Source organism: Alnus glutinosa, chromosome 4 (genome assembly GCF_958979055.1).
Source record: "Alnus glutinosa chromosome 4, dhAlnGlut1.1, whole genome shotgun sequence".
NCBI classification, from domain to species: domain Eukaryota; kingdom Viridiplantae; phylum Streptophyta; class Magnoliopsida; order Fagales; family Betulaceae; genus Alnus; species Alnus glutinosa.
The window spans coordinates 13,989,414-14,016,268 of NC_084889.1; the positions used below are offsets into that span (position 1 = coordinate 13,989,414).

The window sequence follows — 26,855 nt, forward strand, 5'->3', positions numbered from 1 at the left end:
ATAAAATTAAATATGAGCAGAAATTAGGTGGATAGTTAATAGGAATTTGGGATCGCCCCATCACCTATAATTGAGAATTTTTGTTATTATCCTTGCCTTTCCTCTTTTGTACGGGATATCTAAGAGGAAGCTTTCCGTTCTAAACAGGGGCCTACTTGAACAAGGGCCCTCTCTTAACCCCTAAAGTGTTTCTTGCCCCTCTTTTTAACAGGGATTGTAAAGAATCCCTATTTGCTAGTACGAGCCTAAATCCACTTTGAAAAGTGTTTAATAGGCCATATTTTGATGGTATTAATTCAATAATATTGTATTACAATAATTTTTTTTTAAGTAGATAAGGTATGCCTTAATAAGAAAAACATGGGTGTGTCCTCCCCTTTTTGTCATTTCTCTCTTAAAAAAAAAAAAAGTGAGTGACGACTGTCGTCACCTTGCATACTTGACATGATTCTCAGTATTAACATTAAAGAGATACTCACCCAAACCATAAGGCATTGGCATTTAGATGGTATAATAATTCGAAGCATTTGAAGTCTCAGGAAATCAACTAAGCGGTCAATTGCCTCAACATTTATGAGATGGAGGTGCTTTGCAAGGACTGGTTGCATTTTTTAACAATCTCAGCAAGGAACTGCTGAAATGGGTTGGAAATTTTGTACTAGTTGTGCACGGTTCAGCGTCACGAAAACAACTTCTCAGGTGAGCAAGCTTTATGTTAACTGACAACTAGTTTTCGGGCGAGCTTTCAAGTAAGTTTGCTTGGAAGTTGTCAAGGCTGGCCGGATATCGGAAACAACAAATTTTCAGGTAAATTCCTGTTGGAGTTGCTTCCTGGGTGAACTTGGTCTTCTTTGAGGCAAGCAACAATCTGCTCTTGGGGAAAATTTCAGTGGAATTAACAAGTCTTCCTTTTCTTAATTCTCTTTTGGTGGATTGTAATCAACTTTCTGGCGAACTTCCATAAGAGATCATGTCATGGAAATTGTTGACTAATTTGAACCTCTCAAGAAATAAGCTTTCTGGCCAAATCCCAACCGTGGTTGGGTCTTTGCCCCCCAAATTCTCCCTCCCTCCCTCCTTAGTTGTTTGCATGCATGAATACAAGTTGTTAATTCCTTTTCTAGAGAAAGCGGGATAATGGGGTTGTTTTTGGTAGTTCTGAGTGTTATTGTGGATGGTGTTCAAGGCAGGATTATACAGCTGCCAGCCTGCCATGCTATCAGGGCCTCTCTGCCTACAAGTTCTATGGGTCTTCATTTTTCACAGTTTAATATAAGAAATTGGAATTGCATATAAAGTTGATTGTCTTGGTATTATGATGAAGAGGGGGATGATCATCTTTAATTTTGTTTTAATGCTTGATTTTCGGCTGGCAATCTGGGTTGGGTTCTAGTCGACCCGCTTAACACATTAAGGATTAACTCAAACACGACCGGTTTACTTAGACGGGTCAAACCCTTTAACTCTGATACAACCCGCGAGTGACTCGGCACGACTTATTTGACTCAAAAGCGATATGTTTAATTCGTTTGGCTTAACCCAACATGACCTTTTCGACCCAAACACAACTCGCTTGATTTGTTTGACCCGTTTCAACATGAATTTAATATATATATATATATACACGGGTCTAGCGAGTCGAGTCGTTTGTGTAGATATATATTTTTAACTGAAAAGGTGTTATTAGATTTGTTCTCTAGCCTTTATCGTGTTATTATTTCTTCTGAATATGATCAGGCATTTTCGTGTTTGTGTCTCCTAGAATGAGAACCATCCTATAAATCATAATAATAATAATAATAAAAGAATTAAGTTTAATATGTTCCCTACTTCATCTAGGCTATTATTGGGAAAAAGAAAAGTACTCGGGCCTGGGACACCCAACAAAAAAGGATGAACTGATGTTTTCCCCTGTATCCCACCAAAAACGCCTGGATCCCCTATTTCTTATGTAACAGACTTGGCATCTTTATCCTCATCTCCTATCTTGCGTTTGATATTTGAATTGTTGTTATTTGAACGTTGCTGAGACTAAGTCTCAGGAATATCATCAAGTGTCTTAATAGGCCCCTCAAGCTAAGCGGAGTAATTCTAGACGTCATATTTATGTCTTTCTTATGTCCTTCTAAGTTCTAAGAATGATGTGGCTTTTAAAATCATCATTGAATTTGTGATTCATTATTGAATTTTGATCAAATTGTAATTTTAAAAACTAAATCATTATTAGAGGGACAAGGTATGACGTCTAGAATAACTCGAACTTCCATGACTCTGAGATTGTCACACAATGTAAGAAAATGAGTTGACACCAATGCCTTCTTAAAAATGTTAGCTTTCTGGTCTTTAGTAGATATGAACCGCACATGTAGATTTTTGGATACCGCTTTGTCACTCACCAAGTGATATAAATTTCAACGTGCTTCATGCGTGCATGAAACATTGGGTTGTCAGTGAGGTATGAAAAGGAGAATCTGCCTGCCAAAGATATGTGTCAGCATTATGAAAGCATTATGCTGTCTAACCTAGAAGTGCGCTTCATGCTTGTGATTGAGCTAAATTTGGCTGGCATTGATGGTGTGTAATTTTGCTGGCATTCATGAGATCATGGATGGGTTCTCATATGCCAAATCACCGATTGTTTATTAGTATCTACTCTTTCTTATAGCTCCTTTTTTTTCTTTTTCTTTTTTTTTTTCTTTTTTTTTTTTTCCCTTTTCATTTTTCTTTTATCAGAAGTTTAGATTTCAACAAGAACAATTTTTAAAGGATGATATAGAGTCTCAATGGTGATAGATTTGAAAATTTCTTCTTGTATATCAACCAGAAGTTTCAACAGAGCATCTTTGCGTAGTCACTATTGTGTTGTGGGTGCTATAGAGTCTCATGTATGAGTAGAGGCTTTGTCCCATAATGACCTTTTCGGTCTCTTGGGTTGGAGGACATTGAACAGGAGTAGTTAACAAATCAGCAAACAAATTGTGAAAGAAGTATTGGCATATTCTACTTATATAAGGTTGGTGAATACATGTTTACTTGAACCAAAAAAGAGTCCTAGTTCTACTGTTAGAATTTTGTAGGAGGGTTAACCAGATAAATTTCAGAATTCCTGACTTTATGGAGAACTTGGGTGATGTGGTCACTGACAAGGGGTCAAGATAAGTTAATGGGAGCTTTATGGTGATTGAAAAATGTGAGCTGTAGATCTGCTTTTCTCAGCTTGCAAAGGTAGAGGTGATCAAGATAAGGAAGTGCTTAGGATGGATTGATCATTTGCAATGGAAACCAATAAATGCACCGTTAAGAAAGAGTAATTCAATTTAAGTAGGGACTTGTCTGTTTACTTGCTTCAAATAAGAATGGAACATGTGCAAGAATGGGAACAGGATCCTATTTTATGACTAAGATTTAAAGTTAGTGCATCTAATAGTATACATGATGTCAATGTTGGCACGTCCTTTAAAAAATTTAAATAATGTAGCATTATGTACACTGTTAAATGCACAAACTTTAAATACTGACCATAAAATTGATACTATTAATTTCATTTGAAATGGCGAGGATCGATGTCTGCAAGAATGATGGGGCATCAACTGATCACTTCTTTTGCATGGTTTGGTTGCCAGCTAGCTTCGCTTTAGTCTTGGTTATGCCCAAGTCTGTAATGTAGTTTCTAAAGTCTAGGTGAGGAGCAGTTAGTAAAGGAAGGCATACTGTTGCTTGGAAGGCAGTGCCTTTTATGCGTGATGGGGTGCATCTGTAACGAGCGCAATTGAGAGCTTGTGAGGGATTGACTTTTGTATTCAAAAGCTTAAGATTGGTTTTCTTAGATCCTTCTATTTCTGAATTTCGATTCAACCAAGTGATTTGCTTCTCTGCTGGCCATTGAATAACTTCCAACTGATTCTAAGAGTGAAGTCCTTGAATGTCATTGAACAAGTAACTAACACCTTACATAAACCTTGTAGATTGAAGATGAAGATATTGAAGAATTCTCGAACTCTTCAAAGGTGAGTTTTTACCAACTAGAATATATATATCTAGATTGCATTTGCAAACCGAGTCTCAAGGCACAGTGGTGAACGACGAAACATCAGATATTTCAGTGCTATCGTTGGTACTAATTGCAGATATATTCCTACTTGAAGCCAGGTTGTGATAAATGATTCTTTAACTGGCACTAAACTTGAACTGTTACCACGGTAGCCATTGATGCTGTAACAATGTTGCAAGTAATTTTTTGAAGCATATTTGAAGTGATATAGCAAATGTGCTGATCTTCCTAATTACATTCATTACAATCTTGTTTAGGTTGCCAGTGGAAGTGATGAAGATTGGACTGCGTAGGATTCTAATCTTACTCAGGAAATTCCAAAATACTTCTCAAGCAGATGATGTATATTACTTCCCTGTCAAAGCATCTAATATCCCAGGAGCTTGCAGGCTTCTGATTGATCTTCAAAACATACAGCCAGTCTTAACGATCATTTATTTTATTTCTTTTGTTCGTTTTACATTTTTTTCTTTTAAATTGATTTAAATACTACACTTTCCAAACTATTCAGGAAACAAACCGTGTTCAGAAACTGCGATTTTAGGTGTGAAATCGGGTTTTTGAGGCACGATTTAATGTTGATTGAGCGATCATTTATTCTACCTGGAAGATCATTTGGAGAAGAAATACGAAGAAATGTACAATATACTGGAGGATCATTTTTTTTTATTTTTTTTGGTAAGTAATATTCCGGAAGATCATTATGAGAGGAAAATGTACACAAACGCCATGGTACAAATGAACAAATAAGAAACCTAGTTACGAATGTAAATTAGACCGTTTAATCATAAGAACACGTCGTTTTCTTCCGATCCACGTAGTCAGCCACGGCGGATCACCTGAGACAACTTGATAGCCTGCACTTGCATACAATTTGCGTGCTCCCAAATCATCTTCATAAGCCCGAAGGGCAAGATACTCAAAACCCCACATAGTAGATAGCACGTCGCAGGCTTTTAGCAACACTGTCGCTATTTTCCGTCTCCTGTGTTCATTATATTACCTCTTAATATATATACACACACACACAGAAACTTCACTTCCAACTTCCAAGTATTACGGGTTTTACAATCGTAACCTTAATTAATTATCAAAATTTACAATGTTGTTATCTCATGTTTCAATTCCTTTTGACAATTCGAGACAACGATTGCAAAACACGTGACATTGGGCGGGGGTAAGTGAAGTTTCTCCTAAATAAATAGAACATTTTATCTAATTGAATGGTTTTAGAACCTAACAATCAAGGAAATGGGAGTAGAATGGAAATCTTTAACCTGAAAGCTTTCAAGACGGCAATACCAGAGATGTAAAGATACTCTTCTGCTTGAGGTGGGAGATGGACCATTACATTTTTATCTCTCAACACAGTGACATCCACAACACCCACAATTTGCTTTTGTGAATCAGAAACATTGGTGATAATAGCCTCATGAGCGACCAAACAAGCGTATCTGTTTATGATATCTAAGCATTTTGAATCAAATATTTGGTAAAATCAATTTGAGGGCCTAAATGGTTACACCAACAAAATTCTGGTTCAAACGATTTATTTGGCTTAAAATAAGATCTGAGGGAAAAATAATATTTACCTGTTAGGAGGTGAGCTCCTAAGTTTGAATGCTAGCCCAGAAAGCACTTCAGCCTGTATTAGCAGCAGTGCAACATACAAGTGTTACAAAATGATGCTCAATATAACCTTCTTTGTCCAGATTCCCAGCAATTTGATTCTTGAATTTCTAGCAATCTGAATAGCAAATATGAGAGAGTTCTTATATATGAGGTGCACCTGCTCAAATAAGTGGGCGGACAAAAAACAACCCAAAATTTGCTTGAGCAAGTGGACCCTATATTATATTTTTTACAATTACTGTCCAAATTACTAGCAATCTGGATAGCAAAATTGCTAGAAATTTCTATCCACAGTAATGGCCATAAAAAATGATGGAAGTAGTGAAAGCTAAGAAAGATTGAAAATAAACATGTAAGAACAATGGAAAGGATATGTTATAGCTATATAGTTAGGGGTTGATGAGAATTTTTGACTCAATCCGTAAATTCAATATGAACCCAACACGAGATTTGTCCGTTAGGATTGAGGAGTCTAACCCATTTAATTAAATGGGTCGAGTTAGGGTTTGCTTATATAAACTTTTATCTGGCCACTCCTAACCGGCCATAGTAAGTGGAAATGTGATCAAACCAAGGAAAAGGAAAGGAAAGGGAGCTCAGTAAAAATAAAATTAAATGTAAATAAAGGGGAAGAAAATAAGTAAGGGTGGGAAACCTGAAAGAAGTCGAAGAAGAAGTCATTGAAAAGAGCAACAGGAACATGGAATGCTTCAGCTTGAACTCGAGCTACCATCCTCATCTCATCTGCCTTCTCCACCAACCTTCTCACCTTCCACCCAAAATCATTTACCAAATGATCATGCCCAACCGACCCCACTTTCTGATCAGCCGATGACGACGAGGTCGTTGAACTACAATGCACCACAAGACCTCTCATTTGGCCTGCATTTCTCCAACTTCCTCCACAATCCACCAACATACTCCTCCGGCAGCCTTCTCTAAGAGTAGTTGTTGGCGTGCGTGGGAGAAGAATGCTGTGGTGGTTGGCTAGCAAATGAGGCATGTCCAATGTTTTGAGCAACTCAATAACCGATGTTTTGGGACAATTCCCATATATATATATGTTAGCTATATAGCCTATAAAAGATGGAAGAGTGAGATTAATGCTGATCGAACGTGAGAGGGAAAGATAAGGTATGTATGCGCATGAGTGGCCATAAATTCAGACCAAATGAGGGAATAAGGCAAGCTAACACGTGTCCATTTGAAGAACTAACGTTGTCTATGGTTAGGGAAAGGATATAGGCCTGGTTTCACTCCTGTTTAACTAATGTTGTAAGAACATAATTGGAGTATTTATTCGAAGAGGTGTAGTATATTGTCACTTTAAGACATAAATTCTTGACTATTTTTGTTTACTTTGTAATTTTTACTTTGATTTTTTTTTTTTTTTAGAAAATAAAAATCCTAAAACTAGCTAGGGCAAAGGTCATCAAGAGTTGTGTCTTGAGGTGGCAAAAAATCATTTCTCTTATTTGAATTATGTTCCTTCATTAAAATAAATTCTTTGGTTAGATTATCTGTGCTCAAGGTTTTTTGGTAATTTTTTTGTGCATGAGTCCTGTTAATTAGTTAAATAACATAGCCCTCACAGGCTGGGAGCGTTAATTACATGCGATCTAAACTTAATAATGTTTTAAATTTCTTGAAAAGAAAGAACATCAACAAAATGGTACCATTTTGATAATCTTAAAAAAAAAAAAAACAATAGTTACTTGAGGTTACAACATGTGATAAAACCTCAAGCTGAACGCGAAACGTACAAGCTACATGCTTGGCAATAGACCCCCCGAATTTTTAAATTTCGTCTTAATTTTATGTTTTCTTATAAGATAGACCCTTAAAAAAGCATTCTTTTAAGTTTTCCCCCACACCTAAAATTCTAATTCGGCTCCTCAAGCCTCATCTTATACATATATAGTAAAAAACGAGGGAGAGAGAGAGAGAGAGAGAGAGAGAGAGAAGAAACAAAACATTCACCTTATCGATACAATGTTCTAATAGAGATACTACACAAACTTTTCTTGATCACATTTATGGCTGCCTTTGCCAAACCTAACCTTGTGCACGGCTCAAAAGAAAAGGGAAAAAGAGAAACAAGGGATATTTACAGGTCCTTGGATGGACTAACACACCTTTTAAGACTTCACATCCATATATCACATGCTAAAACTTACCCTATTAATTACCTAAAAATTTATCTACCCTAGCATTTGTCCCTCGTGACAAAAACTTCATGCAGATTGGTGGCTTAACCCCAGCCAGAGAAAGAATAGAAGCAGGCAAAGTCCATATCCCATCCCCACATATCAAACCAGAAGCCACTGCAGGCCCAAAAGCATCTGCCTTGGCCTTGTTTATCTTCTCCCACACGAACAATATCAAGCTCCCAAGACACATGTCAATGGCGAAATATGATCCTAAATAGAAAGGTATTGCCATCGCCATTGGAAGTGGAATGAACCGCCCCCATCTCTTATCCACTGAATCTCTAATCAAATTTATCAGAACGGCCGCAGCGAAAAACCCAAAACAAAGCTTAAGGCAATTATCTGGTAGACTTGAGAAGCCCTCCACCCCCAACAAAGCCATGTTCCGGAACACAACAGCATTAGGGGCAGGATATTGGCTTCCAGGCACCCCAAGCTCAAAGGCCTTGTAAAAGAGCCAAAAGACACAAGGGGAAATCACACAACCCATTGCTGTGCCAATTACTTGGCTCACAAACATGGACCGGGGTGAAGCTAGAGTTAAGTAGCCAGTCTTGAAATCCTGCATGAGATCAGAGGCTGTTGATACAATGTTCATCATAACCCCACAAGCTGCTAGGCCTGCAAGAACTCCGCCATGAGAGGCACCGGCCCATGCTCCAGTTGTAAAGATGGCAAGCTTTCCATACGTGGATGCCAGGGACCAATCAGTGAGCCCACAACCATATGCATTGCAGAAAGCTAATGTGGGGGCAAATATGTAGATCACCAATATGTAATACCATTTGAGCTGGTGAAAGATATGTGGAAGAATGGCTGTAGATATGGCAGCAATAGCAACATAGCTTCCAATGGCAAACCATGCTGGAATTTGATCTTTGAGAAAGAGTTGGGTCCGGCGCTTGTCGTCGTATGACACCTCAGAGCTCACTTGAGAGTAATGGTCTGCAGTGGGGAGATCAGAACTCACACCTTTGTACTTAAACTGATAATACAAACCTATGATTGTTCGACCTAGAACCTTGAGGAAGTTGTATAGACCGTCGCCTAGGATCATGGCTATGGCTATAAATACCTGAATAAAGGCTGTAAATTAAGTTTTTGATAAACAGAAAAGCCCTCGTGGAGGATGAAAATAGAGACGTGTTATACTTCTTTCCCTGGTCTTTCTCTCATCCTTTTACTTTTCAAAATCTGTAGAGCTCAGGTAGATCCCATGCATAGACTTCACAGAACTAATGGTAATTTTGAAAAGTGGAAGGATGAGAGAATGACCTCATGAAAATATAGGGGCGGTATGGCCGTCTTTGTTAGTGGGAACTTACCCTATATCCTTGAATACCATGTAGACTGGTATCTGACAACTCTGCAGGATACCAGTCACCCTTTCTTTTTTCTATGAGAGGCCACATCAGACCCCAAGAAAGAATCCCTCCAAGCAGGACTGATATATTTACGATATAGGGACAAATCATTCCAACTCCAACATATGTTGCTGAGAAATCAAAATAAAATCTGCACAACAATCAAGATTTTTCATTAGCCACAACATCACTAAATGCGAGCAAGATTGAAATTTTTATCAAATGCAAATTCTTCTTTGCATAAAGTAGCTAGATTGAAATTTTATTAAAAGGAAAGTGAAGGGTAATTATATATATTTACTTGTATTTATGTGCTTTGAGCCCTAATGAAGGGAAGCTTGCAAATCCACAATCGTCTCCAGCAGTATAGAACCATTGGAAGAAACCCCATAAAAAGCTGAAGGTGAAAAACTTGCCCAACTCTCTCACTTGTTTCCTGAAAAAGTAGAACAGAAAAAAAAGATATTTTAAATTTTCATATGGTCACATTTATCTAGATACCATTTATTTATTTATTTTTTTTCTTTCTAGTCACTAGAAACCATTAAGTGTAAGATACGTTACTTTGCTAGTTTGGCTCCTTGAGGAGTGTGGAAGCTGTTGATAAGAAGAGCGGTTTGAAGTCAGTTTGAAGTCTATGACCATAATCTGACACCAAACACAAAACGCATCATTGGAAAAAAGAGTAATATCCATTTCCTCCTCTAATTCTTCTCTCATTCTTCTATTTTTAAAATTACTATTAGATTTGCGGGGTTCATGTTGAAATACACATGAACCTTACAAATCTAATGATAATTTTGAAAAGTAAAAAAATGAATGAAGGACCAGAGAAGATGTATAACACATCTTTAAGGAGAAAACGAGCACTATGACCAGCTTTTCTTAACTTATTCTTTTCTTTAACTTTTATATGTGAATTTACTGAACATGAGAAATATGCTATATATTATACCTTTCGGAGGGGCACCACCGAGAAGAGTCCAAGAAAGCTGACAACAAAGAGAAAGCCGATCATCCATACCAATGACGGGTTTTTGAAATCATGAGTATTTGATGATTGTTTGGCAATGTCTTCACTCATTCCAAAGAGATAACTTCCAAAACCTCCTGTTAATAGAAATCAATTGAGAAATCAATTGAAAAGGCAATAAAGTAAGATAAAACCCGATAATCATGTAGAGCACATGATGATACACTTTCATGCCACTTTTTTTATGGCCTCTCGGCAACACATGAATATTATTCACTAAAGATTTTTTTCTTTTTCTTTTTCTTTTCTATTCAATGCGAGGAAAGGGGGATATTGTTCGCTAACAATTTTTGTTTTTTATTTATTTAGTAGACTATTATAACTACTCTTATACAATTTAATAACGTGACAGTAAATATTAATATTTTGAATCAGTACTTTTTCTTATAAAAACAATATAAGAAGAATGATTTTCACTACTATAGCAGTCAACTAAATAAATCTTAATGAGTAGGGTATCATTTAGTCACACAATTAGTGCAAAATAAATCTTTTTAAAAGTAATGCTATTTAGTATATGCTATACTTTCTTTATACAACTGAAATGATCTAGGAGCAAAAATTAATTTTTAATTTTATTTTTTTTTTTTTTACCAGACTGAGTTTTACTGTCATCAAGTGGTCAAGTTATTAAATGGTAATTGTATAATTACTCATATTTTAATTTAGTGGTCTGGCCAAGCCAACACATGTATCTATAAAAAATAACGAGAGAGAGATATGAGTGAAGGGCAGGCATACCACTGAAGGCGATGCCGGAGGAGGCGACAACGCAGGTCTGGATAACAGTGTTTTCCTGCCTGGTGAAGGGCTGCTTCAACAAGCCGGACTTCCCAAGCAACTTGGTCCAAGTATTGACGAAGAAGAAGCCTAAGAGACCGGCGGAGATGTTGAGGGAAGGCATGATACCGGTCGTGAGGTTGAGCTTCATCACTATGAAGCAGAACAGTATGCTCAGCACAAAGCTCACCACGAAGGCTCTCACCGTCAGCTGCTTCCTCCACGACGGCACCTCTTGGTCCTCAAATAGCCTCTCCACCGACAACTCTCCCAAATCCTTGAGCTTCCGGTTGTCGTGGTTAAGATTCCGATCATCTTCCGGATCGTAATTGTTCTCCACCTTGTCCTCCCTCCTATTTTGATTCATTTTTTTTTTTTCTCCAAGAAAATGGATTATGGAGTTGGAATCTTTGGGGAGTAAGAAAATGTGGTTAGAACTTAGAATCTGTAGAATGAGAATAAATATCTTGGGGGTGCTTTAATACATCAATCGAGGTGTGAATGATAGAGGGATCGGAAAAGTCCGAACTCGTCCATTTGTTTGAACTTTTCTACTATCCCATTAGCAATATTCTTTTTAAACTATTAATTCTGTCAATTTATCGAAAAATGTCAATTTCTCATTTAATAACAAAAATTAAAAAATATATGAAAAAAAAATAAAAACAAAAAGATAAAAATAAAAAAATACTATATTAGGAAGAGACTTCCTCATTTTACTTAAAATGTTCTAATTACAAAATTAAAATAATACTATAAAAATAATAAAGTGAAGTTGTACGAGTCGAGTCGAGCCGAGTTTATACAAGTATAACTCGTTTAATAATTGGGCATAATTTTGTGTTCACGATTTGCTTATTTTTAGTAAATGAACTGAGTTTATAAAAGCTGGTTGTCGGACTTGTTCATTTACAGCCCTATATACGAAGGCGAAGTAGTGATCTAAATAACAGTGCATTTGTGTTGGGCCAAGTAATAAACTAATCACGTAATGGAATCTATTGAAATATAAAATTAAATATGAGCAAAAATTAGGTGGATAGTTAATAGGGATTTGGGATCGCCCCATCACCTATAATTGAGAATTTTTGTTATTATCCTTGCTTCTCCTCTTTTGTCCGGGATATCTAAGAGGAAGCTTCCCGTTCTAAACAGGGGCCCACTTGAACAAGGGCCCTCTCTTAATCCCTAAAGTGTTCCTTGCCCCTCTTTTTAACAGGGATTGTAAAGAATCCCTATTTGCTAGTAGGAGCCTAAATCCACTTTGGAAAGTGTTTAATAGGCCATATTTTGATGGTATTAATTCAATAATATTGTATTACAATAATTTTTTTTAAGTACATAAGGTATGCCTTAATAAGAAAAACATGGGTGTGTCCTCCACTTTTTGTCATTTCTCTCTTAAAAAAAAAAAGAAAAAAAAAAGTGAGTTAAAACCAACCAACTTTCTTCAATAATCACTTCTTATTACTATTTAAAAAAAAAAATCATAACAAAACTCTTTCCTAAACAAACTTAGATATTTATGATATTACATTATTTATGATATTACATTGCGCGATAGTTTCTAAACGACGAACACCTGCAAAAGAGATAAGATTTAAGACTTTGCCGAACTAGTCATAGAAAATGATTTCATACTTAAGTCAAACTCCCTTTTTTTAAAAAAAAAAATAAAAAATAAAAATAAAAATTACCACGTGGACAAAGGTGTGATCAAACCGATGATGATATAGGTGATATGATGGGTCATGCGTGTGGACGTTATTCCAAAGTGTTCGAAATATATGACAAGAAAAAGAGAAAGCGCGTGAGTCAAGCCTAAACATTATTGCTTTCACACTTTAGATTAATAAATGATCATAGATATATGTCAATTGTCATGCATCTTCCGTGCAATACCCGGTAAAACTTCTTAAGTAACGGTCATCAATCATGAATTATGCAACTCTCAAACTAGTTTGAATGTTCTCCAACAAAATTTTTCTATTTCAAAGATAATATGCAAAAATATTACATTTACCGATTTAATATTTAAGCCGGAGTATTAAAGAGCGGCTACTTTCTTGAACTCTCAATGTGTTCTCACGATGTCGCTCTCTATGTTCTTCGGTCACCCCCACAAAAGGCCGAATAGAGGTGTCTTTCTCTTTTATATAGATGTGGTTGAGGGAAAGAGTTTACGTCGCTGGTGCATGTAATTCCAAAACCAATTGGAAAATGCTGGAATAATTCCAAAACCAATTGGAAATAGAAAAAGACATTTGGGCAAGTTGACTTGATGTATTTCAAGTCCACGCGGGATACTTCTAATAGATTGTAGCCATAAAATGTGTTGGAACTTTGGCTAATAAGGCCTGACCGAGCAATCAGTGAGTTGGCTTGACTGAAAGATTGATATGGACAAAAGAGTGGAAAATCCATAGAAATAAATACCCCCAATTAACACATGAGGCTAGGGGTGCCATGAGCGGATCAAATACTCTCAAAAAATTAAGAAATAAAAAGGAAAAAAGAAAATCTGATGTTTGAAAATTAGATATGAATAAAGATAGTTAATTATAGATGACTCGAGCGAAAATAGAAATGCATGCTTGCAAGTTGACAAGCGGGTTTGAATTTTGTTATGGGAATTTTCACCCAAATTTTATATCCTTTCGTTCACTTGATGTTAATATTTCTATTATATTTTATCTTTAGGAGAGGTTATACATCTCCAATTTTATAAATATTTACTTTTTTTTTTTTTTTTTTTTAAGATGCAAAATTTGATCTGTCTATCTTCAAATTTCCTCATTTGGTATAAAAAAATTAATGATTGTACACCACACCACACCACACCAATCCAAAAAATTAATGATTAGGATTCTCTTAAATTATTTGTTTGAATTTGAGAGAATTTAGGTAACTGATCGTGAGAGACCACTTATAGAACCCACTTGACTAAAAATTCTCTCAAAATTGGACAAATAATTTAAGAGGATTCTAATTCTTAAAAGCTTGTGATTTTGATACAAACTTCAATCATCGAATAAGTAGAAATTAGAATTTAAGTGGCGCCCGGCCTGTAATTTTAATAAATTATTTTATGCTTAATTATATATTAAAAAAATATTTTTAAAAAAGGTAGACTTTTTAGAACAGCAAATTCTTTAAAGTGTCTACTTTCCCAAATGATTTGGGATGGAATCATGCGAGTATTGCGGCCAGTCTTTAAATTGCAAGTGAGTAGGCTACATGAATAATCTTTTGCACTTTTTTTTTTTTTTTTTTTTAAAAAAAAAAAAAAAACTTAGGATGAAATGAGAAAGGTTGTTGATCATCTAGAAGATACCAAAATTAGAATTTGTGATCCTCTGATGCTTCTGCTCATGCTTCAGCAATCCGTTTGAATTTTTTTCAATAATTAAGCTTTGATGTTCTATCCAGTTTAAGTTAATCCTTTCCCTTAAAAAGTCCATAATTCCTTTTATCTCTACTCTTTTTGTTGGTCAGTTTTTCAGAAGCTTCTTCTGGGGAAGATTCTGTTGAAAGTGATGCAGATGTATCAGAACTGAAGGAGATCGAATAAAAGAAAGTTGTGGGAGTTGATTCTTCAACCACAAAATACACTAGGGGAAATATCCTGATTATGTTGTCTTGATTAATAACTGTTTCATAAGTTACTTTTTCAGTGAACATCTCTGCATGCGAGCCATACTGGAACATTAGAGCTTTATTTTTATATTTATTTGTTTTTTGGATAAGTCTTATATTTCATTATGCCAAAGTTCCTTTTCATCAGCAGTATGTTTATTACCTTAAATTGTAAACGCAAACCGAAAGTCTTGGCTACGTAGCCCTTGACATTGACAATAAGGATGCTGTAGTAAGGACTCTGTTTCCTGAAAAGAATGAAGAGCCTGCTATGTCCGTGTCCAAGTCAAAGAGACTCTCTCACACTGCCACAACAGTAACCACAGATATCTATAAAAAAAAAACAGTAACCACAGAAAAGAAAAGATCTTCGAGTCATAATGGTTCACTTGTTCAGACTACTATATTCAAATTGTTTAAGAAAGTGGAGGAGAAGGTAAGGTTTTAATAGATTGTTTGGTAGAATAAGAGTACGAAGTAGTTTACTGAATAACATTGTTTCATTTTTCTTCCTTTAAAACAGTTTTTGTTGTGAAAGGAACTGAGGGATTAATCCTTATTTGTTATGAGAAATTTCTTATTTGATGTCTCTCTCTCGTCGACACGTGTAGGTGCATTCTGTGGTTTTCATCCTATTGTGTTACTTTCAGACACCGGTGTTCTTTGCAGTCCTCGTTTGTTTGGTATTCTGTATGGGATTCTTGAATTGGTTTTGTTAGAATATAAATTAAATGATTAAATTAACTATTGTGGAGGTGTTGGTCCAAGGAGTAGAGTTGAAGGAATTTGTTAAATCATTGAGGGTGGGGAGAAAGGAGTTTATAGCACAGGCACGACTGGTATTTGGCATTAGTGGAATATAGGGGTGATGGACCAAGAGGTTTTGTTGCATCCCGGAGGGTTGCGAAGGGAGGGGTTGGAGAAGTTGTACTGCCAAGCTGCTAAAGGTGGTTGATTTTCTCAAGCTGTCCTTCAGCGAGGGAAGCAGAGCATTGCCTTCACGACATTCTCTCGGCGACTTGGGTGGCTCTTCAGTGGCAGTGGGCAAGGCTTGGGTGGAAGTTTCTAACAGAAGGTCTTATTTGGAGGTTTTGGGTAGGGCGGGGTAGACGCAGAAAAGGGCCACGACAATGGGGGGCAAAGTGGGTTATGGCCAAAAAGCTCCATCTTGTTTGAAAGATTCCACTGCTGCTGCCTATTGAATGTCTTATATATGTGTAAACATTTTAAAATATTTCGGTGCGTGCTTTGGAGGAAGACTACGTAGTCCTTCAAGTGAGGCACAAAAGTAGCATTAAAACCCTATACCTAGTAAATGAAAGTGGTAAGATTCCACTGAGATGTTTAAAATGCCTGAAGCTGTACAGATATAACCCCTTGTTTCCCTAAGAAACTGGTCTCACCATCTAATGAACAGTGCAAACAAATAGTGAACTGGGAATTTTTCCAGATTTAAATATAGTTTCTTATGATAGTGTTTCCTACTTAATTGCATACCCAGTGGCGGAGACAAAGGCAGGCGGGCAGGGCCCGCCCCCCCTAAATGGCTGAGAATTTTTTTTTTTACAGATATTTTTTAAAAAAATTACATTAAAAAGAAGAAAAAAAAAATGTTGATGCTAGTCCGCCCCTCCTGCTGATAACAAAAGGAAAAAAAAAAAAAAAAAAATTACATTTACATGGAAAAACCAACCGTCAAAGAAAATTTTATCAAAAAAAAAAAACCAACAACAATCATTAAATTCTCACTTGCTCAGGAAGAGGAACGGTCGAACGAACAATTTTTGGAAAAAAAAATACAAATCTGCAAAAGCCAACCATAAGAAGCCATTAAGCCAGTAATACAAATCTTCTTCTCTGACCTCCGGCATCTGCACCACCTCCTCGCTCCTCGGCAAACTGCAGTCGGCAATATCTCTCATGGTAAGCACTAAGCAAGCCATCTACCTTTTTTTCTTTTCTTTTCTAGTACTGGGCAATGGGCATAGTGGATGAGACGAGACGAGTAATAGACTGCAGATTTTTTTACATTTGCTTTTTTCTTTCAAGATAACTAGGTAAGGGGTGAAATATGTGGTTGAGTGGTTCGCGGCTTTTCAACGTTACCAGATTTTTTTATTTTTTTCTTTCTTTCTTTCTGTTTTGTTGATTTTCTTTCTTTCCTTTTTTTCTTTTTTTTTTTTTCCAACTTATCTTGACTTTTCAACGTTGCCTTTTCAGGATTTTTTTTTTTTTTTTCTTTTTGTTGACTTATCTAACTTTTCATTTTTTTTTTCTTTTTATTTTGTTGACTTCTCTAACTTTTCAATTTTTATTTTTTATTTTTTTTGTTTTGTTTTGTTAATTTATTGACTTTTCAGATTTATTTTTTTTGCCTTTTTGTTTTGTTGACTTCTTTTCAGGTTTTTATTTATTTATTTATTTATTTATTTATTTTTTTTAATTGTTGCAATGTGAGTCATGTGACTTGTCAGGCCCACAACCACATTTTTTTTCTTTTTCTTTTTTTTATTAAGTTAATTTTCTTTGTTTTGCTTTTCTTTATTACTTACGGTCATTGCAAATTGCAATTTGAAGTATATATAATTTTATTGACTCATCTTTTTTATTATAGTTTTTTATTTATTATTCTGATGAGAACAACATTGTCATTTTTTTTTTTTTTTATAAGGTTTTCTTTATATTTTGGGATTGGTTCAACTGGCCAAGTGACAAGTTTCAGTAGAATTTTTGCCACTCTCAGGTATGTTATTTGCTATTGTTTGTTAATTTGTTAGATTAATAGCTATCAGAATATGCTAATAATTTTATTAGAATATCATTAGAGTATGTGTCATTAGGCAATTAGTTGTTTAGTGTGAAAAGTCTTAATACTAATAGATAAATAAATTTTCAGGTTTCCAATCCTATCCTTTTGTCATCTACAATTTGAAAGCAGGAAGGGTCATCAGTTATCATTTCTCTCCTCAATCTCATGCTCTCTGGAATCTCCTGCCTTGCTTTGGATAAAAAGAAAAACAAAAGGTGGAACCAGATGTTCAACATTTTTCTCAACTGATATTTCTTCTTATTTTTCTGGAGAGTTTATTTTTATTTTACTAGCTCGATGTTTAGGACTTTGATGATGGAATATATTTTCATAGACATGCGTAGCTAAATCTCTAGTTAAGGTTAGGGATGAAACTTTTAATGAGATTATGATATTTATTCTCAAACTCTTCTATGGTTTTTACTGTATAATCTTTTTAATTGATTGCATTATTTATTTTAGAAAATGGTTTTTGTTCTGTAAAATTCGTTGATTCATTGTACCTTACATATAGTCAAAAACGAGGGGAGAGAGAGAGAGAGAAGAAACAAAACATTCACCTTATCGATACAATGTTCTAATACAGATACTACACAAACTTTTCTTGATCACATTTATGGCTGCCTTTGCCAAACCTAACCTTGTGCACGGCTCAAAAGAAAAGGGAAAAAGAGAAACAAGGGATATTTACAAGTCCTTGGATGGACTAACACACCTTTTAAGACTTCACATCCATATATCACATGCTAAAACTTACCCTATTAATTACCTAAAAATTTATCAACCCTAGCATTTGTCCCTCGTGACAAAAACTTCATGCAGATTGGTGGCTTAACCCCAGCCAGAGCAAGAATAGAAGCAGGCAAAGTCCATATCCCATCCCCACATATCAAACCAGAAGCTACTGCAGGCCCAAAAGCATCTGCCTTGGCCTTGTTTATCTTCTCCCACACGAACAATATCAAGCTCCCAAGACACATATCAATGGCGAAATACGATCCTAAATAGAAAGGTATTGCCATTGCCATTGGAAATGGAATGAACCTCGCCCATCTCTTATCCACTGAATCTCTAATCAAATTTATCAGAATGGCCGCAGCAAAAACCCCATAACAAAGCTTAAGGCAATTATCTGGGAGACTTGAGAAGCCATCTACCCCCAACAAAGCCATGTTCCGGTACACAACAGCATAAGGGGCAGGATATTGGCTTCCAGGCACCCCAAGTTCAAAGGCCTTGTAAAAGAGCCAAAAGACACAAGGGGAAATCACACAACCCATTGCTGTGCCAATTACTTGGCTCACAAACATGGACCGGGGTGAAGCTAGAGTTAAGTAGCCAGTCTTGAAATCCTGCATGAGATCAGAGGCTGTTGAGACAATGTTCATCATAACCCCACAAGCTGCTAGGCCTGCAAGAACTCCACCATGAGAGGCACCGGCCCACGCTCCAATTGTAAAGATGGCAAGCTTTCCATACGTGGATGCCAGGGACCAATCAGTGAGCCCACAACCATATGCATTGCAGAAAGCTAATGTGGGGGCAAATATGTAGATCACCAATATGTAATACCATTTGAGCTGGTGAAAGATATGTGGAAGAATGGCTATAGATATGGCAGCAATAGCAACATAGCCTCCAATGGCAAACCATGCTGGAATTTGATCTTTGAGAAAGAGTTGGGTCCGGCGACTGTCGTCATATGACACCTCAGAGTTCACTTGAGAGGAATGGTCTGCAGTGGGGTGATCAGAGCTCACATCTTTGTGCTTAAACTGATAAGACAAACCTATGATGGTTCGACCTAGAACCTTGAGGAAGTTGTATAGACCGTCGCCTAGGATCATGGCTATGGCTGTAAATACCTGAAGAAAGGCTATAAATTAAGTTTTCAATAAACAGAAAAGCCCTCGTGGAGGATGAAAATATAGATGTGTTATACTTCTTTCCCTGGTCCTTCTCCCATCCTTCTACTTTTCAAAATCACCATTGAATCTGTGGGGCTCAGGTAGAACCCACACATGGACTTCACAGAACTAATGGTAATTTTGAAAAGTGAAAGGATGAGAGAATGACCTCATGAAAATATAGGGGCGTTATGGCTGTCTCTGTTAGTGGGAACTTACCCTATATCCATGAATACCATGTAGATTGGAATCTGACAGCTTTGCAGAATACCAGTCACCCTTTCGTTTTTCTATGAGAGGCCACATCAGACCCCAAGAAAGAATCCCTCCAAGCAGGACTGATATATTTATGATATAGGGACAAATCATTCCGACTCCAACATATGTTGCTGAGAAATCAAAATAAAATCTGCACGACAATCAAGATTTTGCATTAGCCACAACATCACTAAATGAGAACAAGCTAGGCTTAGTTGAAGCAAAATTTTTTTCAAATGCAAATTCTTCTTTGCATAAAGTAGCTAGATTGAAATTTTATTAAAAGGAAAGTCAAAGGGTAATTATATATATTTACTTGTATTTATATGCTTTGAGCCCTAATGAAGGGAAGCTTGCAAATCCACAATCGTCTCCAGCAGTATAGAACCATTGGAAGAAACCCCATAAAAAGCTGAAGGTGAAAAACTTGCCCAACTCTCTCCCCTGTTTCCTGAAAAAGTAGAACAGAAAAGAATGACATTTTAAATTTTCATATGGTCACATTTATCTAGATACCATTTTTTTTTTTTTTCTTTCTAGGCACTCCTAGAAACCATTAAGTGTCAGATACGTTACTTTGCTAGTTTGGCTCCTTTAGGAGTGTGGAAGCTGTTGATAAGAAGGGCAGTTGCAGTACCACTTGGATATGTTAGTTTGAAGTCTATGACCATAATCTGACACCAAACATGAAACGCATCATTGGAAAAAAGAGAAATGATTCATTTCCTCTTCTAAATATTCTTCTCTCATCCTTCTATTTTCAAAATCACTATTGGATCTGTGGGGTCCATGCTGAGATACCCATGGACCCCACAAATTCAATGGTGATTTTGAAAAGTAGGAGAATGAAAGAAGGATTAGAGAAGGATGTATAACACATCTCTAGGAGAAAACGAGCACTATGACCAGGTTTTCTTAACTTATTCTTTCCTATAACTTTTATATGTGAATTTACTGAGCATGAGAAATATGCTATTATACCTTTCGGAGGGGCACCACCGAGAAGAGTCCAAGAAAGCTGACAACAAAGAGAAAGCCGATCATCCATACCAATGACGGTTTTTTGAAATCATGAGTATCTGATGATTGTCTGGCAATTTCTTCACTCATTCCGAAGAGATAACTTCCAAAACCTCCTGTTAATAGAAATCAATTGAGAAAAACGTGTCATATATTTATAAATTACAAGAAAATAAATATTTCTCAGCTTGCATATTGGGTTGGGCCAGATTTATCATAAAACATGGTTAGAAACATGACATTGCTAAACAAAAATTAAGTCTTTGTGCAACAGTACTTTTAAACTGTCTCCTTCATCCAGCTGGTTTTCTGATTTTTCGACAAACTAACATATTTTTGAACGAGAAGAAAAATTGAAGCAATTATCACGGAGATGTAAAATGCAAAAGGTGTACTATAATGAATTATAATTTGGCAGACGACAAGAGAAATCGAGCAAGAATTTGTCAAAAAACTTCTGGGCAATAATTATCATGAAAGAGTTATATATGTTTCACAATTAACAACTCTTCAACTATAGAAAGCAATATGTTTGTGCTTAGAGTATTGCTACATACCATACAAATATCCCATAAAATTGATGTGGTAGGGTCTAGTAGTCTTTGGATCAACTATTTTTTTTTTTTTTTTTTTTTTTCCAAAAAAAAAAAAAATCCAATAACTATTAAACCTTGTCATATGAAATATTTATGAGATGTTTGTGTGGTATGTAGCATTATTCATTAAATACGTGTTTAACTACAAGAGACAAAATGCGTAACCAAGATGGGACCAAAAACTACTGTGGATAACACAGCCTGAAAGGATATGTCATGTGTGGAGAGAAAGCAAGCATGTTTTTCCATGTTCCATTATTATTATTATTTTTGGTTCTTTGTTTTTTGTGTAAGGTGAGGAGGAGGAGGGTTCTTTCTTGTTTGTGACAGATCATTCAAATTTTTTGGGCTGGGTGGTGGTGGTATGGTGCTAAGATTATGGGTGCACGTGCCCATTCCACATGCCTCATCCTATGAAAAAGCAATAAAGTAAGATAAAACCCGATAATCATGTAGAGCACATGATGATACACTTTCATGCCACTTGTTTTATGGCCTCTCGGCAACACACGAATATTATTCACTAAAGATTTTTTTCTTTTTCTTTTTCTTTTCTATTCAATGCGGGGAAAGGGGGATATTGTTCACTAAGAATTTTTTGCTTTTTATTATTTATTTATTTATTTAGTAGACTATTATAACTACTATTATACAATTTGATGACAACTAAATAGATTTACTCTTTTAAAATATTCCCTCAAATTTTTCAGTCGGCTAGGCAGTAGGCTCCACTGCCTCCGTTACTCCGTAGATTCCTGATAGAGCCCAACATGACAAGCAAAAAAGTTTGACTTTTTTTTTCCAATTACGGCAAAAATTGACTTGCACAGTCGGTTTAGTTGACTACAATTTAGCGGGGTATTGACTCTTTGGCACTTGCAAACTAAAAATTAGATTTACCCAAGCATATCTCTCAAAGAAGAGAAGGAAGAATATAATCTTAGATTCTTAATGAGTGGGGTATCATTTTTAGTCACACATTCAGTGCAAAATAAATCTATTTAAAAGTAATGCTATACCATCTTTATACAACCGAAATGAAGAAGCAGTAAAAATCAATTTTTAATTTTATTTATTTACTTTTTTACCAGACTGATTTTTACTGTCATCAAGTGGTCAAGTTATTAAATGGTAATTTTACTCGTATTTTAATTTAGTGGTCTGGCCAGTGGCCAAGCCAACACATCCTCAAAGGCCTTGCGAGAATAACAAGGTAACACACCCTTAATCCAGATTTATAAATCAATACCTACGCAATCCATTAATTAATACTTCCAATATTACTTGTTCTAATTAGGGGTGGGCATGGGGCGGGGTGGGGCGGGTTTCCGCATTTTTTGGCCCCGCCCCGCACCTTTGCGGGTTGGAAATTTCCAACCCGCAAACCACACTTTATAAAGAGTAACCGTGCGGGGCGGTTCACTGCGGGGTGGGTTTGTGCGGGGCGGGGATTGCGGGGATTGCGGGGCGGGGCGGGTTTTTTGAGGTTCAAAACCAGAAATGCTTTCAATGTCTTCTGGAACATAATCCTGCAAGTCCAAGACATTGTAAGTGTTGCCTGCCTCATCTTGGGCCCAGGGAAAATCAGGGGCATACCTCCACTGTCCATCAACAATAAACCTATACTGGTAAACACCAGATGGCAGAACTTTCATTATAGTGAAGTCTTTTCCTGATCTCTACAAAGCTTAAAACTTTCACCAGTCCCAACCAAACCAACCCATGTAATAAGTCACAATTCCCACTTTCCCAATACCAATAACGTTTAAAAATCACAAACCACAAAGACCCATCTAAAAAAGAAAAGATTTTTGGTATCTCAGATTACCAATCAGAGACAGAGAGTGGGAAAAACGGACCTGGAAGTGGATGGTAAGCCGGGCCAGAGGCGCCGTGCAGGTCTTGCTGAAAGCGCCCGCAATCCCACCGGCGAGAAGCTGCTGCACCGTGCCAATCTGCTCCGGCTTCGCGTGGCTCTGCGGCTGCGGCTGCTGCTGCTGCTGCAGAAATTTCCGGTCGACGACGCTCCCGTGAGTGGAGTTCAAAGCTCTCTGCCCTCCTTCCACGACCACACCCACCCGAGCCTCCATATTCATAGCCTCTCTCTCTCTCTCTCTCTCTCTCTCTCTAATTATCGATGCGCACAAGTGAGTGAGCTAGATCTCACCGGGCTTAAACAATAGTTGAAGAATCTCTGAAACCCCTCTGATTGAAAAATACGGCAATAGGGCGAGGGCTGCGACCTGCGACGGCTGGGGGAGAAAAGAAAATGGCTGAGGGAAAAGAAGGAATGAGTGAATTGACGATTAGGGTTTTTTTTTTTTCCTTCTTTGTGCGGTGCGGGGCGGGGACCCGCGTTTTTTAAAAGCCTAAACCCGCAACCCGCCCCGCCCCGCATAAATTTCTCAAATTAGAATTCTAACCCGCAAAAAATTTCGAAAATCCGCTCCTCTGCGGGGCGGGGTGGGGAGGGTGCTGCGGGGTGGGGCGGGTGCTGCGGGTTTTGCACACCCCTAGTTCTAATGCTTTCAAATTTTGTAATAATTACATAATCATCATTATAAAAGCATGAAAAAGTACATTTAAATAGAGGTAATTAGTAATTTATTTAAAAAAAAAAAAAAAAAAAAAAAAAGGAACGAGAGAGAGAGAGAGAGAGAGAGAGAGAGAGATGAGTGAAGGGCAGGCATACCACTGAAGGCGATGCCGGAGGAGGCGACAACGCAGGTCTGGATGACAGTGTTCTCCTGCCTGGTGAAGGGCTGCTTCAACAAGCCGGACTTCCCAAGCAACTTGGTCCAAGTATTGACGAAGAAGAACCCTAAGAGACCGGCGGAGACGTTGAGGGAAGGAATGATACCGGTCGTGAGGTTGAGCTTCATCACTATGAAGCAGAACAGTATGCTCAGCACAAAGCTCACTACGAAGGCTCTCACCGTCAGCTGCTTCCTCCACGAAGGCACCTCTTGGTCCTCAAATAGCCTCTCCACAGACAACTCTCCCACATCCTTGAGCTTCCCGATGTCGTGGTTATGATTCCGATCTTCCGGATCGTAAACTTTCTCCGCCTTGTCCTCCCCCCCTTTTTGATTCATTTTTTTTTTTTTCTCTCCAAGAAAATGGATTATGGAGTTGGAATCTTTGGGGAGTATGAAAATGTGGATAGAACTAGAATCTGTAGAATGAGAATAAATATATTTGGGGGGGTGCTTCAATATATAATGGGAGTTTTCCTGTTTGGAGTTATCGAAGGTACTTATTACCTCTCACATCAATCGAGGCGTGAAGATAGAGTGACCCGAAAGTCAGTAGTCGTGCATCTGTTTATACTTTGCTACGAACTATACATAATGCTTACTGATTCATCAAAAAAAAAAAAAAAAAAAACTATACCTAATTCCTTTAAACTATTATTTTATCATTAATATTCTTTCTCAATTATTAATTGTGTCGATCTATTAAAAAATGTCAGTTTCTTCTCTAATAATAAAAATAATCTTCATAAAATTATTAAACTTTTTTTTCAAAAAAAACTAAAAAAATTATTTAAAAAAATCTAAAATAAAAAAGTTATACGAAAAAATAAATAATAAATAAATAAAAACAGGTTTTTTTTTTCGTTTGTTTTCTAAATTTTTTTATATAAGTTTCAGTTATTTTTTGTTTTTATTTTTTTAAAAAAAAAAAAAATTGTTCTTTTTGTATTTTTTTTAAAAGTTATTTATTATTTTTTTTTGAATTTATAAGGACAATTTTGTCGTTTTGGAAAAAAATTATGGTTATTTTTGTCTTTATGTTTGTCTTCGGGAAAGATATTGACATGTTTTGATAATTTGAGGGGTAACATTGATGCAATTGATAATTTGGACATTTAGGGGATATTGACAATTAAGCGGTAGTTTAAGGGAGATATGTATACTTTTATCTTAAATTTTTTTTTTTTTTTTTTTAAGCGAAATCAAGCTTGTTTACTAGCTGATCAATGGCTCAATAAATTGTTCAAATTATCCCTAACTCATTCATTTCTAATATAAAGTAAAGAAAATAAAATTATGGTTTTATTTTTACTAATTCCATACTAATTATTAGTTAATTAATTATTGTCAATATTTTATCATTTAAAGCAATTAAATAAATTAACTTGGATCTTAAGTAATTCAATCTCTAGTTTACATGTATGTTTTAGAATATGTATATAAATTTATGAAAAATACTCTAGTTTCTAAATTTTTTTCCCCCAAAAGTGATTTTCAAATGATATATCACAATCTCATAAATAAAATAAATTTACTATGCACACATACATATATTTATACATACATACAAACACACATATATCTATATCAAAAGACAAAAGCCACAGTAACAATAACTAAAGCTATATCTATTATATTAGGAAAAGAATTCCTCATTTTACTTCAAATGTTCTAATTACAAAATTAAAATAATAAAATGAAGTTGTACGAGTTGAGCCGAGTTTATAAAAATATAGCTCGTTTAATAATTGGGCATAATTTTGTGCTCATGATTTGCTTATTTTTATTAAATGAACCGAGTTTATAAGACTGGATTGTCGAACGGACTTGTTCATTTATAGCCCTATATACGAAGGCGAAGTAGTGATCTAAATAACAGTGCGTTTGTGTTGGGCCAAGTAATAAACTAATCGCGTAATGGAAGCTGTTGAAATATAAAATTAAATATGAGTGGAAATTGGGTGGATCGTCAATAGGGATTTGGGATCGCCAATCACCTATAATTGAGATTTTTGTTATTATCCTTGCCTTTCTCCTCTTTCGTCTGGAATATCTGAGAGAAAGCTTCTCGTTTCGAATAGGGGCCCACTTGAACAAGAGTCTTCTCTTGACCCCTACAGTTTTCCTTGCCCCCACTCTTTTTAGCAAGGATTGAAAAGAATCCCTATTTGCTAGTAGGAGCCTAAATGCACTTTAGAAAGTGTTTAATAGGTCATATTTTGATGGTATTAATTCAATAATATTGTATTACAATAATTTTTTTAAAGTAGATAAGGTATGCCTTAATAAGAAAAACATGGGTGTGTCCTCCCCTTTTTGTCACTTCTCTTTCTCTTAAAAAAAAAAAAAATGGGGTTAAATCACTTTTTTTCATATTACCTACCAACTTTCTTCAATATTTTTTTTTTCACCATATATCACACAATCATTTCTTATTACTACTAAAAAAAATCATAACAATGTAAGATTTTATCTCCATATATGGCCTATATGCCACATAAGGAAGCATTTATTAATAATTTAATAAATGAATAGTATATACGGTATTACGGTTAGGTAATTTAATTAATTAAATTACCGTAATGGAATCGATTAATTGATTTAAAATCAATTAATAATATTGTTTCCTTGATGGGAGGAACAATACGGTACTTACCATATTTGAGGGTCCCTGACCTAGCCTATAAATAAACAGCCTGTGTACACCATCAGTACGGTAATTCGGTAATAGGCATAGGTTAGAAGATCCCTCAAATAATATTTTCTTGTTCTTCAGATGGATCGTGGAAATGCTTGAGCAAAT

General features: G+C 36.1%; 3 protein-coding genes and 1 pseudogene across 4 annotated transcripts in view; 1 reads left to right on the forward strand and 3 right to left on the reverse strand.

Annotated features, from left to right (window-relative positions):
- The window catches only part of LOC133865849 (DNA-binding protein RHL1), a 79,174-nt gene extending 74,475 nt beyond the window's left edge, over window positions 1–4,699 (forward strand). The window contains exon 12 of one of the 2 annotated variants that reach the window (XM_062302349.1): window positions 4,309–4,699. In XM_062302349.1, the coding sequence (XP_062158333.1) occupies window positions 4,309–4,344 (36 nt within the window). In that variant the 3' untranslated portion in view covers window positions 4,345–4,699. The remainder of the gene's footprint in view (window positions 1–4,308) is intronic. The other variant, XM_062302346.1, reaches the window with a different exon arrangement.
- On the reverse strand, window positions 4,689–6,760 carry LOC133865850 (GCN5-related N-acetyltransferase 10, chloroplastic-like). Its single transcript, XM_062302350.1, has 4 exons — window positions 6,339–6,760; window positions 5,644–5,696; window positions 5,329–5,505; window positions 4,689–5,036 (listed from the first exon to the last, which is right to left on the reverse strand). Exons 1-4 carry the CDS (start codon window positions 6,684–6,686, stop codon window positions 4,811–4,813), a joined length of 804 nt encoding a protein of 267 aa, XP_062158334.1. The 5' UTR covers window positions 6,687–6,760; the 3' UTR covers window positions 4,689–4,810.
- An 884-nt stretch (window positions 6,761–7,644) lies between these two features.
- Window positions 7,645–11,452, reverse strand: LOC133865848 (probable metal-nicotianamine transporter YSL7; annotated as a pseudogene).
- A 6,602-nt stretch (window positions 11,453–18,054) lies between these two features.
- LOC133865870 (probable metal-nicotianamine transporter YSL7) lies at window positions 18,055–24,485 on the reverse strand. The gene is made up of 6 exons (XM_062302378.1): window positions 23,989–24,485; window positions 20,662–20,816; window positions 20,257–20,354; window positions 19,997–20,131; window positions 19,642–19,831; window positions 18,055–19,380 (listed from the first exon to the last, which is right to left on the reverse strand). Exons 1-6 carry the CDS (start codon window positions 24,389–24,391, stop codon window positions 18,277–18,279), a joined length of 2,085 nt encoding a protein of 694 aa, XP_062158362.1. The 5' UTR covers window positions 24,392–24,485; the 3' UTR covers window positions 18,055–18,276.
- Between the last annotated feature and the right edge of the window lie 2,370 nt (window positions 24,486–26,855).

Bases quoted from the DNA above. Each gene is read 5' to 3' on its own strand.
- LOC133865870 (XM_062302378.1), bottom strand. From the start codon at position 24,391: ATGAATCAAAAAGGGGGGGAGGACAAGGCGGAGAAAGTTTACGATCCG. The intron at 20,355-20,661 runs GTATAATAGCAT...GTTTGGTGTCAG, and splicing joins CGGTGGTGCCCCTCCGAAAG to ATTATGGTCATAGACTTCAA. The intron at 19,832-19,996 runs GTAAATATATAT...ATTGTCGTGCAG, and splicing joins CTCAAAGCATATAAATACAA to ATTTTATTTTGATTTCTCAG.
- LOC133865850 (XM_062302350.1), bottom strand. From the start codon at position 6,686: ATGCCTCATTTGCTAGCCAACCACCACAGCATTCTTCTCCCACGCACG. The intron at 5,506-5,643 runs GTAAATATTATT...TATCATAAACAG, and splicing joins AGGAGCTCACCTCCTAACAG to ATACGCTTGTTTGGTCGCTC. The intron at 5,037-5,328 runs GTTAAAGATTTC...TAATGAACACAG, and splicing joins GCCGTCTTGAAAGCTTTCAG to GAGACGGAAAATAGCGACAG.